We start from the raw sequence: 16,748 nt of genomic DNA on the forward strand, positions 1-16,748 counted from the left end.
GCCTTGACATTGTCATATATTTAGGCATGTGTCTAACATTTCTCACTACTTTTCATATTTCTAACACAGGATTTTATCAGATGAAATATTTTTTTCATTACCGTTTAGATAATAAAAATCATTATGGTTACTTAAATCTTCTCTAAGCGGTTTCAGTTGATAAACCCGTCCCGACAGAAGTCACAGAAGTGTAGCATCCACCCTTCAGTTCCGCCTCAGGTCAACACGGTTAACTCCGTCAGCGCTGTTACCGTTGTTAGCACTGTTGGCACCGTTAGCAGCGAGCCGTCGGCTAAGCCGTCGCCACGCTGAGAGCCATCGGAGGCAATAGATACTCTGAATGTCATGTTGATCTCCTTTAAAAAGATTATGAGCAGGAGTTATTCATATTCATATTTTGAATGCAGAAGGACTAATCTTGTTGTAGCAAGAAGAAGACAATATGGATAATATTGTCTATTAAAGTATCTTTATTGTGGTATTTATATGCGTTGTTAAATAGTTGAAAAAAATAAACATACATATCTACTTTTGGTTAATTCAGTCAATTAAATACAACAAACAAATTCAAAAACAATAAAAAAGTGAATGAGTGAGTCTGATAAACACACAGATGTTAAAGGGTGAGCTACGTCGGCATAAACAATATGGTAGATAAATTGATCATCAAATTGCTCCGCCGTATTTGTAGAAATGAGGATGTAACACTTATACTTTTTATCTTGGTCAAATGTAACCTATTCTGCCCCATTCTATCAATGCTGTGACTCATCTTTAGCTTTGATACTGTAAGCATCTTGAAGTGGGTAAGAGATTTTCTGTACGCTGCTCCATCTGCCGTTACTGTTGATCTAAAATTGCTAAATTTGGTCTCCCTTCGTGAATTTAAATCACTGCTGCAGAAACTGGGTGCTCTCTCTTCAGGCTGCTGCTGTTTGGGGTATTTCTCAATGTGTTCGTCTCGGTTATTGTTTTGTATCAGTCTTAGTTATTTTTATTTTTTTTGACAGCTCTTGGGTTGATTTAAGGTCTTTTTCATGGTTGCATTAGAAATATTAATCATGATTTTATAATTGCATTTGTAATTAATTCAGATTTTGTTGCATACTATTTGTCTTGTATTATTTATTTCCATTTTTCAGTCTTAACATTTAGATTTTTTATCTTAATGAGGCTTTCCTGATTAATTAAAAGATAAAATATAAAATAAATACTCCTTATTTTACCCTGACACATTTAATTGAGCAAATCTATTGAGAAATTCCTGCAGCTTCCGGGTTTGTGAAACCTTTACAAAAACAGAAACACTTTTTTTTCTTCTTTGTGTTGACGTTTACATTTCTGTAAGATTCCTCATACACACAACAATGTATTTTGAAATATCAGACGTCTGCCTCTCTATGCCTAATCACACTGTGTGCTTCACTGTTGATAGGCCACTCATCCATCAGAGTGAAGGAAAGATTACCACGTTAAACAGAGAAGAGCGGAGCAAATGTGAAATCCGTTTCCTGCACTGACTCTTGACTCTGATGTGTCTACATGCTATTTCAATTATTTTACTGTTGGAATTAAAAGCATTAACCCCATCGACAGCTCATCTTCATTTACATAACAAAGGAATGATGATCCTAATCGGTTTGAACACATCAGTCAATGAGGAGCTTTTTGTTGGTTGGTCACATGGGTGCATAGCATTAACACATTTGTCTTTTTTAATGGGGGAAAAAAAAAGCTTGGGTCCTGCTGAGTGGAGAGCATGAGCAGAGACGACCACTCAGGGACAGGTAGGACACTTCTCAAAGTCTCTTTTGGAGAAATGGGCTATTTTGAGAAGGTGATTTTCCACTGCTGCACTAGAAATTGTCAATCAATTTTTGTCAACTTGGGTAAGTCTCCAAACTCCTCGTTCCTCCCTCAAGGCGTGATGTTGATATCGGGCAGCTTCTGGTGTGACAGAAGTCCTGGTTGCTTGGCAACAGGTACAAGTTTAGAGTCCAGTGTGACTGTGACGACCAGGGTGAGAGAACAGCCTGACAAGCCTGTACGCACACACACACACACACACACACACACACACACACACACACACACACACACACACACAGCTGTACCACAGTTGGATGTGTGCGCCTCACACGCTTCTTGTAGGAAGGGGGATTAGAGGGAGCCATCAGTAAACTCCTCAGGGCAGTGCTGACATTAAACAGCACAAGTGTTTGAGAGATCGATGTGGGTACCTTGGAGCAGCCATAATTCTGGACTACCACTTGTCCTTCATCGCTGCACAGCCCCACATATATGACACATTCATCATCAAAGGCGGGGGGAGGGACGACCACAGAGTGATGTGGAGAGCTGCGAGGAGGCCTTGGAAACTTCACAGGGTTTCCAAAGACGGAGCCCCTCTGCTGCTGCAGGGGTCTGCGGTACCCGGCACGACAGATTTGTTTCATAGACAAATAAATGCTGACTATAACAGCTCATAACCACATGGTAAATGGTCCATCATCATTAAATGTTGGCACATTAACATTGCATTGTGATGTTCCCCATAAACTCTGCAGTTTATGGGGCACAGCGTGTTCTTTATACTGACAATTCATGTCGTCGCATCAAAGTTAGGCAGCCGACTCCACAATGTCACAATGTAGATCACACAATCTTCAGTAAACAGGTTACTCAGGGAAACCAGGTTACGCGGGGTAATCAGAGATTCTGAACTGAGTTTCTGCTGCAGGTCAGTAATCACATTTCTCCCCGACCCCCGAGACGCTGCCTCTTTTCGTTTTCTTTTGATTGCGTGTCTGCGTGGAGCAGACAGTAAATGGAGAGGAAAGTCAGAGGGGAACTTTTCCTCACAGTGCAAATATTTCTGAATTTCTAAAAAAGGAAAATGTTCAGCAGTGAAAACAGACTCTAGAGTTCAGACTTTGGATGGAATCATTTAAAATACAGGGATGCATCGCTCCGTGTTGTCTTGCACGTGCGTACATATATAAAGACGATTAGAAACCCGGTACATGGAGGAACCAAATCTCCAAAACCCCTGACTTTCTCTTTTACATTGTTTATGAAAACAGCTTACCGGAGGAAGCAGAAAAGTAATCAAATAACTATTTACTTTTCCTGTATGTCACAGCTTATCGAGGCTAGAAGACTTTTGACTAATTATTCAAAAGAGTCACTTGTCAAAAACCCTAGAAGGATTGTTGATATTGGCAACGTTTAATTTCTATCACTCCTCTCTACAACAGTGAGAAACTCTGTGAAAATAACTGTTAATGAAAAACACAAGAGGGACGACAGCGTTAGTAACTGTTCAAATTTTATCAGCGTTAACTCACTCACAATTCCTTCTCAATGATCCACAACCGCTCCCTTCTGTGTTGACTTTCTATTCACAAAACTACAATTAACTCTTAATACTTTTTTTTTTGCCATTATCTACCAGAGCCTGACTTCAAAATGACTCTGGCATTCACAACTGTGCCTAATACACGAGGTAAAACAAATCCACAAATGGAAACACAGCCCCATTTTACTGCCTTATAACTTCTGTTCTCTGTGGCACCGGAGCTGTTTCTCTGTACAACTGAAGTTAAAATCCCTCACCACGTTTTGTTTATTAGACAAAAAAGAGCAGGCGCAGGAGTGAGCGTGCACACCAATCAAAGTTTCAGTGCGGGAGAATATTTGATCAGAAATCCTCACCTACAAAAATAAGTGTCAGATTGAATCGACACTTAGAGTCGGTTCGCCCCATGACATTTCACAATTCATGCCCACATTTATATTGGAAACTGTGTGTCTGTCTTTTTGTGTAGTTCTTATGTTGTTGTGCCTATTATGTTCTTTATGCTTGTGTTTGTTATGTTGGGCTACAAATCAGAGTGTGCATTTGCATATGCGTGCGCGCGTTCCTGTCATTTGCACGTTTCTCGTTCCCAATCAGTTGTCAGACTGTGAATGGCTGGTTTGAATTTGCAGATCGCTGCTGAATCACACCACATCAGTGTCATGCATGTTTGTGACACTGATGGCGGAGGCGGGGGACTGCAGCACAACAGAGAGAAAAACAAACAGGTCTCCAAGGTGATCGCAAAGATTTCTGAGACTGAAACCATTGTGCCTATTATGAGACTGGCGGGCTAAATAGGCTGGAGGATGAGCCAAGAGCCTGATGGAGCACAGTAATCACTGGCAAATTGCAAACCTTAGTTTCAGATGCAAACACTTTGCATAATGTATCTATGGAGCTGCACATGTCACACGAAAAAAAACGGTGAAAAGACTACTTAACTCAGCTGATAAAATGCCCAGAGAGAGCTCAATTTGAGTGGAAATTTAGAGGAAATTAATTATTCAGATGGGAAACGGACAGTTAGTGTTGCACGTACCTGTGGCCGGGTCAACAGTCCGCTCGATCAAGTGGTCGTCCTGATGAACCCACTCGCCGTTGCACTTGAAGTAGATCTGCGTGGCCGGGGTGGAGCGGCAGGTCAGCGTCACCGGCTTGTTCTTCACGATAAATTCGTCCTCCGGCTCCACCAGGAAGTGAGGTAACAGGTCCGAGAAGGCGGCAGGAAGTGTTGCTGTGGCGTGCTCGGACCCTTCAGAGAATTAAAGAAGGATGAAAAGGATTTTCAGAAGGATGCCAAACCGAAAAGCTTTCAAACTTTCAAGTTGTCATGAATGCAGCAGACGCCAAATATCTAATGCAGAGACTCGGTGTCCTTGGTGAATCGCAACTCATGCATATGGATATGAAAGAGGCAAAAAAAGACAGAGACAGATGGACAGACAGAGGGAAAAAGAGAGAATGTATGGAGAGAAGTTGGCAGCGACAAAGCTTGGCCTTGTGCGTGCTCTTGGCTGGGTCAGGGGGGTAGCGGAGTCCAGGTCTTCACTTCAGCTCTTAATCACGGCCCTTTAACATCACCGCTGATGGACTGGCGGCCGTAAATCCCGTCTCAGCGAGTAGGCCACTTCACACCGTGTTATACGGCTCTTCAACCAGGAGTCCAGCCGCATTAAGCAAGACAGGGCAAGAGGCAGGGGAGGTTAAAGATGACTGACAGCTAGACAGCCAGTTATCTAAAAAATCACTTATACAGTAGAGTCCGTTTTATTCCTAAAGAATCGTATGACATATAGGAGATGTGGAAGAAGAAGAAAAGGGAAGATACACCTCTACTGAACTGAGATACAGGCGCTGTCCTTCACGAGGACAAACCTGCAATTTACAGCAAACTTTTTACGCCCGATGAAAAATGCTCAACACAGACGCTGAATGACACTACAGAGCCGACAGCGCACACGTCCTTCCTCCGCGAGCACAGCTCCTCTCTCTAAACATATTAGCTTTGTGCGAGGTACGGCGAGAGGACGCAGAACGGAGTGGAAGGAGGAAAATAACCTCTTTACAACACCGACACTCAGGGGAGGCCAGTAAATCCAAAAATAAAATCCCTTTTAAAAGAGGGGTAATATTAATTTACTGCCCTGAATCCAATATGGCTGACAGATCAGGCATTAACAACCTTCTCCATCACTCCCTGTGCGGCAGGACAGGACGGTGGTCCACATCTCTCATAATGAAACGGCAACACTCATGCTGACCTTTCTCTCCTCTCATCCTCTCCTCCCTCGGTTCATCCTTGCAGCTTGCTGATGCCCAGCTCCGGGATAATATCACGTTGCGTCACAAACACCAATCTTTGGATAAAGACATTATCTGCCGGTCCCTCCCCCACTGCACATTGTATTAATGTCTCTCTTTCTTCTCCTATTTTTCTTTTACCCCCGTGTGCTGAGTTGCTAATTTATCAGGATGAGATAGTGAAGCATGCCACTGCTGCTGCCGCTGAACCCCATTAATGTTTCGTGTACATGTTTAACTCTTAATGAAAACTAAATGTTCTGTGTCCAATGAACGACATACATCACTTGCTGACACTTTCCCCTTTTCCAATCACGTTTTCTTTTTTGCAACACATTTGCGAGGAAGAAAATGTCATTAATATGGCAGTTCCCTATTCAGGACCACATTATTTACTTTGTAAGCCAGTGTGTGTTTCTTGTCTCCTGGTGTGGAGGAAAAGGCCACAGTTCATCATGAATGGTGAGTATAATTGCTCTAACGGAGAGCCAAAACTTTGCTAATAAACAGCGCGGGACCAGTAGGTCAGGTTGTTTGAAAGTGTGCTGGTCCTAATGACGGCGGCTTCTTCTAATGGGCCGGCTTCCAGCTTTGTGACCACAGCCATTAGCCGGCCGGGCTGACCCTCTGTACTCCCCGCAGACACAAGACGACAGCTCACTAAAACAGTGGGCGAGACTCGCCTCACACCTGCCAGGTTAATCATCTCATAGAGGACAGATGATGTTGAAACAGAGAGTGAACCAAAAGCCACCCGAGACGCCGGCGAGTCGTGAGAACGGCTTGATGAGCTCCTGATGCCGTTAAGTCACCGCTGGCTGCTCATTTGCAGGGGTCACATTCAACGTGAACTCTCAACTTTTGACGATGTTTGTGTGTGTTTGTGTGTGTCACAAGTTGTAGGGGTTAGTCTTCCATTTTAGTACACGCACTTCAGGTTAATGAGGTTAAACACGTAATTTCTTTAGAGAAGTAAATTGTCATTTTATGGGAGGGCATTCTAGTCACGCGCTGCTTTATATCAAACCCTTAATGGAGGGCTGATGCGTAGTAAATTGGCTTAGATTATTGTCACGACACAATGTACTTCAAAGTCAACGTGCGCACGCACACGCGCGCACAAGGAGCATCAGCCACTTAACAGACTTGTTGCGGGTCAATGCACAAATCAAATGGACATACAGCAGCATTGTGGGCTCTGCATTAGATTCCACTGAATGTGATTGGCCAAAGCCGCCATTAATTGCCAGATGCATCCGAGTCCATTGCCAGATCATTGAGTACACACACAAACATCAAACACACGATGCTAAACGTCTCCCTTGCCGATCGTTCGGCCAATGAAGATGATTAAATTGATACATCATGCTGAATGTGTTGCTAGGGCCCCGTAACCATTACATAACTATCAAACATTATCATAAAAAAAAAAAAGAATCCAGAGGAATTGTTTTGATTCTTGTACTTTTTGAAAGAAACGCATCAGGTTGTGACCCGATATTTGGTCTGCAGCTGCTATTCTCTCGAGAGACGATTCATTATCATTCAACTGACCTAAAACACACTCACAATCACACACATACACAGGAACACACGTACACAATCACACACACACACATACGCAGGAACACAACAAGGGTGCACCAGCTGTCAGTGTGCTGAGCCATGATGTCCAGGGCAGATTTCCTGCTGCACACAGACCCCATGTCTCATGTGTCCAGCTGACCACGTCAGCTCCCAAATCAGGGATGGAGCACGTCCACAGGACGACGTGCAGCCAAAGACACTCCAAATACATATTCAATATTTATAAAAGAAATACATAATAAAAGAAATAGTAAAAATAAAAAAAGTGATATTCCTGTAACCAATGTAACCATATATGCACACACCACTGCATTTTAAAAAGCATGCAGGGTTAGATTTTCACAAATGTTGCAGCTTTGTTAACGTCTTTTGTTACTGTCCATCTTCAATATTTTGTAATGATTTTTACTTTGAGGTCATTTCCCAGGTTTATGTATCCGTAATCTTATTTTGAAAAGAAATTCTTCATGCTTATCCTCACCTCTCCTCTGCTCGTGTCAGCGTGCCCCATACTGTCGACTTGTGTTATCACGTTCGTAAAAAAAGTATTTATTTTTTAATTTCCCTCCTAGTTATCTACTTGGAGAACAGAATCTCTGAAAGCACCACAGTATGGGGATGTCAGCAGGGAGAAAAACCATAGCTAGAGAGAATATAACCCTCTTTTGTGTTTTGTGTTCCTCCCTCATGGCACCAACACATCGTGCCCTTTGGAGCCAATTACAATTTCTTTTCTTTTTTTTCTTTTTACAACGCCATGTCCCCGAAGAAAAGCATCATTGAGCAATCACTGAGCATAATTTACATCACAGTGATGAACAGCAGCTATAACAAGTGTTTTATGACACCATCAGCACCTTACAACGTCCTCTGAAATGAATTCAATTAAAATCACTATCCAGAATATTAAGCCATTTCATGTTTAGCTGCCATTAACAACAAAGCCGAGATCAAATTTGTCACAACTACTCTGTCGGTTGACGGTTTTCTTCGGAGTGCTCGGGTTTGCTGAAGTGGCTTCCTGGATGCTTTTATACCATTAAGTATCTCCATTTGATAATGACTCTAAATATAATGTATGTACATTAGGGTTCTGTGAACAAGAGCGCTGTTCATGTGGTTGCTTTCGATAAGCCTCAGACAACATCAACATTGGCAGTGATCAAACATGGGAAAGAAGCCGCAATAGAAAAAAAAACCTCCATCCACCATCATATATAATCTGGAGCACGGCTGACTGATGTATGTTTGTCCCTAGATGACAAATATTTACTCCTCCACATGTCTGCGATTCAGAATGCATTTTTCAATGAGACAACCATGCTTCAACAAGCACTCCTTCAACCACACACATGCTCTCTGTCAAACACACACATGCTCCTGTAAATTGTACAGGCGCACACACATTTGTGGAGCTAAAACACACACACACACACACACACACACACACACACACACACACACACAGCACGTACGCAAAATAAAGACCGCAAGCATGCAAAAAAAGGAAAAAAGCTGCTCACAAACAGCTTTGTCTTTCTACCGATCAATGAGAGACGCAGAATTATGCATGCACACAAAAATATGCAGGTTTACACAGAAATGTTCAAACACCAACAAATTCATGTACCCTCCAATATCCCTGGTTATTAAGGATGGTCTGGAAAAACAATCAATCGCTGGCAGTGAAATAAACATGTTGGAGAGAAGGCACCCATGGCAGCCCAAAACTTCATCACATCACATTTGTATCAGCGTTGAAGGATGCAGGGAGACTTAAGAGAAGAAAAAAAAAAATCCGGGATGAAGGACAGAAAGAGGGGTGGGGGCTGGGAAGACGGGGCTGAATAAGTACATGCCGTGCATGACGTTATTACAATCTTCTCCTATTTAAATGAATAGAAAATTGGCTGCTAAGCATCCATATTGATGCAGGGCTGTACATCTGTGTGCATATATTAATTCAGGATACTAACAACGCGTTGCCTCCGCCGTTCCCTGGCGAGAATATTTCCATGAGAGATGCGCTTCTGAAGCTGGGGTCACATCATCAACTTTGAGAATTGCCATCAAAAGCCGGCGACATAAATCATCTCTCCTCGAACAGGCAGCACTTTGAATGATTAAATGCAGCTTTTTTTGAGTGATGTTGTTCAACAAAAGGAAAAAAAGTGAGAGCTGTTAGTTGTGTAAATACGGTGCATAGCAACACCATTAATGAGCCTTACACCTTTGAACAGGAGTTTACACATCTGCTGATTCCGGTTTGTTGAATTTTATTTATTCATTTTTTTTCCTGTCATCTATTTGAAGCGGCGCCTCAGCAGGGGGGTCCAAGCAGGGAAGAAACTTTGTGCCGTGCTCCTTTGCCACCGGCGCTGACACTCCCTGACACCTTCGCTTGCCTTTCAAGGCAAGACGGCATCTTAAAAAGGCATATTTGCCTTGAAACCTATGAGACCATTTCAAGCTGCTGTCAACGCTAAAGAGCTGACATTTTGAGAACTGTGCTTAAGTGACAGAGGCTGGCCGTGTGCACAAGCATATCTGTTTGTGCAAATGTTTGGCACTAGAGGTGATGTTTAACGAGATCAGCAGCTGGGAGGAACTGAATTTGTGTACATACCGGCAAAAGCGAGACACGTTTATCTTTTTGTTCGATATAAATCGCTGTAGGGACGGCCCTGTGATTCAGAAACCACGTTTCTATTCTTAGAAGGATCATTAACACTGTGCGGACGAAGAGTCTCCAGATTGGCAGAAAGATTCCTATTCATCAGTCAAGTGCGACAGCTGATCGTTTTGTCGCCATCCACTTCCAGATGTTTCACAAGCCAGTTTCATGGCTGAATCGGCCTCTCGAACAATCAGTTTTCTATAGCAGTGCTTTAATCGCTGGCTGTGACTCTGTGTCCTGCACTGCGTAACTCGGTCACTGCACTAGCTTGGGTGTTTATTCTCGTTACATACATGCTGTCCTCTTTCATTACACATTTTAGGGCGTTCCAAATTAAGTACGAGAGCGTTTAGCCGCTTCATGAGGAAATAAACTTTTCATGGCCTCATATTAAACAGCATCTCCTAAAGAGATGAAGAGCTTAGTTTAAAATGCATAATTCAAACCCAGAGCATGACAAAGATCAAGCTGCATTATCAGTCAGAGATGTGCTGCTCTTTGGCCGTCTGTGTCTAAATAATCTCTAATTCAAAACAGAGAAATGGCAGAGGACAGATCATTAAGACGCTTCCATTACCATCTCTGCTTTGCAAAGCTTTTGTTTACTTCATGTTTAGTACCCTCAGTGCATGAGGTTACGTCAACCAAGCAAAAATATTCAGCTGAAAAACAAACAAAACGGAAAGATCCCTCTGCAGGAGTCCTCAAAAATGAATCAAGAGGCTACAGAATATTTGGAGGAATTCACAAAGCACAGTAAAGCCTGCGCAGACATGAAAAACACTTGATGGATTTAGCTCATTTTAGAGGTAGATTCAAAATGCCTTGCTGTGGCAAAACTCGGGATGTAAATGCCTCAGATTCTTCAAAGCTTCACCTGTTTGGAGGTTCAGTGTATGTTTTTTTCCAAAAGAGTCCCAGAGATTTAAACACATTTTGACTTAATATTTTAACACAATCCTCAAAAGGAACTGAAGGCAACCTGAGCTGCCAGCAGGGACCGGCGTAGTCGCGGTCTTTGGCATCCAAGACACGCACACGCTCATGGATTTGTCGTCCCCTTGTGCTTAGCCGGAAACGAGGTTATCCAGAAGCAAGTTGATTACAGATCTCAACGCAGGCATGGGAAGAAACGGAAACGCAGACAGAGAGGAAAAGGAGGAATTCTTAAATCTTTGAAATGGATGTAAGGAAATAATAGGCGGATGGAGGAAGGGGAAAGACAAGAGACAATTTAGATTACCAAGTTAATCCTTTAATTACCGGATGTGCCTAGAGCTAAAATGAGGTTTCGCACACTGCATTTTACAACAATTGGAAACTGCAGAAAGCGAGGCAGACTGCCACGATGATCAAGAGCCATAAACCTTAAAATGACGGAATGTCACTATCCCATGTAATCTATATTGTTCACGATGTTGGAAAAACTCAACAAAACACTACAAATTGCAATTGTTACTTGGAGAGCTTTGCAATTAGATGAAGCAGGTTCTCTTTCAGCTGGCCTTCGCCGCGCACATTATGCCAAGCGTCCACACAGAAAACACACCGGCTTAGAGACCGTCCAAAAAAAATAAATAAAAGGTTCAATTTGGCCACATGACAAACCAGCCGAGTGTATAACTGCTGATATCGGCAGAAGTGCTTCAGTCTGTTCCAAAGGCTTTTGACACAAACTGTTGTAAACGTGAGGCCCCCTGCGACACTTGTCAACCTGCCTATTCCTTTTCTCTTCCTCCTCCTCCTCCTCCTCCTCCTCCTCATCTGATCGTTTACCCTCCTCCCGGTGAAGATCCTTGTGGAAAGAAATGGGGGATGACTGGCACTCTAATTAGTGTGACGGAGCATAGAGGCTCCTCAGCATCAGACAGAGAATTAGAACACAACACGAAGATATGATCCATAACAAGGCTGAGATAAAGCATCACCTGTTCAACCTTAATTACTCTAACAGTGCGCCCGCACTTCCAATTTAACAAACCACCAGCACTTACTGCAGCAGCGTCGGTGCGCTCACTAACAGTGCAGTGTAAAGATCAGGTAAACACACGCTTAAGTACAGAGGTGAGATCTCACTGGATGAGAATTTGAAGACGCAGTTGCATAAAGCATTTTTTTCCAACGCCTAATGCTTTCTCTGCCCTGGAACACAACGGCTGTTAACATATCGGTTAGCTCCACTAAACTAATTTGCATATTGAGATGGATTGAGATGATAAAAGAATTGAAATAATGCATTGATACCAGGTTTAAAGTCATTATTCAGACAACCGATCCAGATAGACGTCACATGTTAATACCAATGTAAATGGGGCCTCCGAGTCTACAGTTTATATAAACCATATCAGTTAGCGTGCTAGTATTGCTAATTAGCATGACATGCAAAGTATGGTTGAGGTTGATAGGAATTACATCAGTATTTAAGGTATAACCCAAAGATAAAAGAGAATTTTTTTAATCAATGATGGCACTAGAGGAAAATTCAGGGGACCTCCAAAGTCATTAGCATTCATTCTCTGGGCACCATGAATGTCTGTACACAGTTTCATGGCAGTCCATCCGATGGTACATATTTCAGTCTGGACCAAAGTGGTGGATGAACCAACCAACAGACATCGCCATGAAAAATACAAATAGAAATGTTATTTGTCTTTCATTTCCAACATCTTCTATATTCCAGAGACTAGCATCAAATGGCAACTCCACCCTCCATAGTCCATAAATGTGAAGAGAATAATGAATGCTGCCACGTTACAAATGCAGACATGTGGCAGCAGCGTTATCAAAAGACGGAAGTGTGCATCACAATGTCACACATTAACAAGTGGCAAAGACTCGGATCCAGAGGCTCCGGACGTGAAAGAGAAATATAACAGGGAATTATACAGATAAGTGTGAACCTGACAAGAAATAAAAGACAGAGCTGGTTCTCTGATATGACTTTTCCCTGAGAAGCACACCAAAGCACATCTGAACTCACACGCGTGTTTAGAGTATCAGTCGACGGTAGAAGCAGAGGGCAGAAACTCATTTCAGTCCGAACAGATTTCTGATTATTCTCTCCATTGTTATTTATTCACTTTTTTTCAGCTCCTTCCAGTCCTCCTGACATCACGACCAAAAGCAACGACACACTTGAGACTGTGATTTAGCAACGCATGAATACAAATCGGTTTCAGAAGAAGCACATCTTTCATCACTCAAAACACACCTCCCCCCCCCCGTTTCAGTTTAATCCACCTACAAAAAAAATAAAAATGAATTGGACTTTTCTAATGTCAATTTAAGGAAGTGAAATTACATTTGAAGCACTAACTTTGGAGTAAAAGGAAGCCCCGAGTATGTGACAGCAGCCACATGTAATATTCACACCAGCTAATGCAGAAAACACAACACACTGATCCGGATAATGTCCCGTCAAAAACCCAGCGACGGCAGCTGGTTCAACAGCTCAGCCTCCTCACTTGAGAATGACTCATGTTACTTGGCCTTTTATTGTGCATTGGTAATCACTCCTTTAATATGTACATGACTTCTCACCTAGTCATGTACATTAAGTGGGATGGAAATTAAATAGCACCCTTAACATGCTGTGCAACCCTGTCCAGGACACACTGAGTGAATAATAACGATAATCATGCTGACCAATGTGCAGTCACAGTAGACGCCAGTGAGGTAAAAAAATAAATAAATTGCATACAAGTTTTTTTTATTATTTTTAAACGATAACAGGACAGGAAGAAAACCATCTGCTCGCCAAGCGATCCAAATAAAAATAACCTCTCCCTAAAATGGAGCTGATGTTGCTACTTGTTTTTTCTCCCAGACAGTCCAATTTATTTTGCTTTAACAACATTGAGGCTGGTATAAAAGAGGGGAGAGGAAGAGATGGAGCCCCACCTGAGCACAGTGCTTGTTCTGCCTTAACCCTGCAGATCAGATGTAATGTTATCGGCTTTGAGCTACTTTAGGCTCAGACTGCTGATGCCTACACAATGTAATTCCCCACACCCGTGACAGACAACTCTTAACACTTTGAAAATAACTATCATTTTACATCATCAATTTCCTTTTTCAGAGATGCTTAAGAAGGTTCCAAGATGAATAGCATGTCGGTGGGTTTATAACATTTTACTGCAGAAAATCTGAAGGGAAATTATGGGCAATGAGGACAACAATGGAGGTCCTTAGCACAGTGGGGTGAGCTCCAGATAAAAGATGACTTGTTAACAGGATCAATTTATTGTTGGCTTTAGTTTCTTTTCTTTTGTTAACAATATGAAAATTATGAAATATTAGCTCACTTCAGTGGAACCAGCAATACTTCATCAAAGGTATGCATTCTGAACAATGGTGCTTTTTATGTTGAGTTATCGATTTAACATGCAAGAAGCACTTTAATGTGGAACCTGGTCCAGGCGGTTGTCAGGCTAACTACTTCACGTGCTGCTGGGTTTGACACTATAGCAATGCATCATATTTTGTGTTTTAAATATGCTGTTTGAAAAATCTAAATATGCAAAGTGAGCAGTGATTCCCTTAATCGGATGGAATGAAATAGCAGAGAAACGTCTCAAACAATGGAGATACTCAAATACTGAGTGATATACTTAGTTACTTTGCTCCTCTCTCGTGTGTCTGAGACAGATAAGCAGCAAACAGGGATCCTCCTCCCGGGCTGTTACAGCGACTGATGATCTTCTGACAGATGATGAGATGAGGTGGGACAGCGCCGCTACGCCGCTAATAACACCTCACCGCAAATAAGGGCTGAAGACATGCACCATCTGATAACAAGGGAGCTGCTCTCATCGTACAGGAGGTGCTGTGCGAATATTAATCTTCATCCCTCTTCTCGTTATACTCTGCACTCTTATCTAATTTGATTTGATGTCTTTCAGAGTTCCATTTTCAAAACAGTGGACATGTAAAATGGTAATATAGATATTAGATATTTTTACACATTTGCCTTGTGTGACACAACTGACGGTGTTTAAAACTTATTTCTTTTCATTTCTGTAGTAAACTCAAATGACATTTAAAAACTCATCATAATGAGCTTGTGCAGTGGCTGTAACATTTCCAGAGTTTAGTTAGAAATAGACAAACTACTATTACACCAGTGTAAATCAGATGACTATGATGCCGCCCACAGTTAAATGTGCCTTTCTGCTACAGTCAATAAAAATCTGTCTGAAAAAAAAATCCCCATAATTGTGTTTCTCTGGACAAAAAGCAGGTCAGTACTCACATTTTGATTGTAAATGATTTCATGTCAGTTCAACATAGTCCTCAATGCAGTTGTAAAACAGAGTCCAAGCTGCAGTGGACTCATCTGACACCGAGGGAAATTGTATTTATTAACACAATGGTCAGCTTCTTCTTCCCCCCCCCCCACTCATGTTTGCAGAGGGGTTGCGGCCTTAATATGCACAATACACACATTCTTCAAGCCGTCCTTGAGATCCTCGCATTGAGACTCCCAGTGCCTTTCAATCTGTTATCCGTGTGTAGAATGGATACTAAAAACACAATATGAGGACAAATTCAGATTGTTTGCTTTGTTATTATAGCGTGTTGAGCACAGCAGACCTTTCTCCTGAGTTCCCTCAACAATGGCAACAATAGCTGGTCTGAGGTTTTCCTCCCTCCTCCCTTCCCAAATCCATACAGAGCCTTCATATCATGGCCAAGCACTATATTGCAGAGACAGAAATGGCTTTTACATCCAACCCAATAATGTGCATGAACAATAGCAAAGCAGTAGGTGAATGGCAATAAATATCTGAAAAGAGGCACTTTGCTCCAAGAAAATGTGCCAATAGAATTCAAACTATAAGTCTAGTGGAGACATTAAATTAGGGCTGTCAACCACTGTGTATAAGAATGTGAAGAATAGGGGGAAGTGCTTTAACGGCAAAAAAGATCATTACCTAAATTAATAAGACCACTTTTTATAAATTCAGCTTGTCACCTCGTTCTTTCTCGTATGCGCTATAGAAAAGAAAGTCCTTGTGACTAACTGCAATTAGGGCTATTCTTGTTTGACTGTAAAACTAGCAGGGAAATGGGAGTCTCAAACTATAGACTCGCTCTGAGAGCATTTGAATGTCATTTGGATAATGGAGAGGTAGTCAAGGTATTTTTTGGGGAATTGCTTTGAAATGCAAGGCAGGTGACGACTCTGACAGGATGTGTACAAGTGAACCTCCGGGTGAATTTGGTTTTAATGGCCATTCCGAATTTGAAAAGGGGAAATGTTAGTCCGACTAAATTCAGCATGACGGCCTTATTTCACTTTCAGATACTCTGTCTAAATAATAGGCCACTTCCTCCTATAAAGCGGGACATTGTATGGCTTCCAGGTAACCGCCTGCCCACAATTTAGAGAAATTGTGAGCAGCCCACTGCCAGTCAGTCAGTGGAGCATAAGTGAAGAAAGGATATAAGACAGTAAGGAAACCAGAACAGACAAAATTATGGGACAACATTCATGCAAAGTTTTACTTTTAATATGTACCATTCTGCAATTTTAGATCATCTTGACAGTGAACAGCATTTCATTTTAGAACAAATTTAATCAGCATTATGTGGTTAATGCGGTTGAGACTGAGAAATCTCTCTTATACGTTCAAGTGCTTGTGGTAAGAAGCGACTCAATACACCGTAGATTGTGAAATGCTGCAATGAGTACAGCCAACTAGGTCAGAAATGGTGTTATGTTGTGATCCTTATCATAGCCAACTGGAAGATGTAGAGATGTGGACTGATACATCATGTGTGTCAGTAACAGCACACACTCAAACTCATTTCACCTGTGAA

General features: G+C 42.0%; 1 protein-coding gene across 1 annotated transcript in view; it reads right to left on the reverse strand.

Annotated features, from left to right (window-relative positions):
• unc5a (unc-5 netrin receptor A) overlaps positions 1-7,368 on the reverse strand; it is a 66,266-nt gene extending 58,898 nt beyond the window's left edge. Inside the window, exons 1-2 of the mRNA XM_068715451.1 lie at positions 7,284-7,368; positions 4,401-4,613 (exon numbers count right to left, since the gene is read on the reverse strand). Coding sequence (XP_068571552.1) covers positions 4,401-4,613; positions 7,284-7,368 — 298 coding nt within the window. The remainder of the gene's footprint in view (positions 1-4,400; positions 4,614-7,283) is intronic.
• Positions 7,369-16,748: the final 9,380 nt, after the last annotated feature.

Source organism: Cebidichthys violaceus, unplaced genomic scaffold, assembly GCF_023349555.1.
Source record: "Cebidichthys violaceus isolate CVI_PGR_0920_01 unplaced genomic scaffold, fCebVio1.0.p SCAF_2, whole genome shotgun sequence".
In the NCBI taxonomy this organism is placed as follows: domain Eukaryota; kingdom Metazoa; phylum Chordata; class Actinopteri; order Perciformes; family Stichaeidae; genus Cebidichthys; species Cebidichthys violaceus.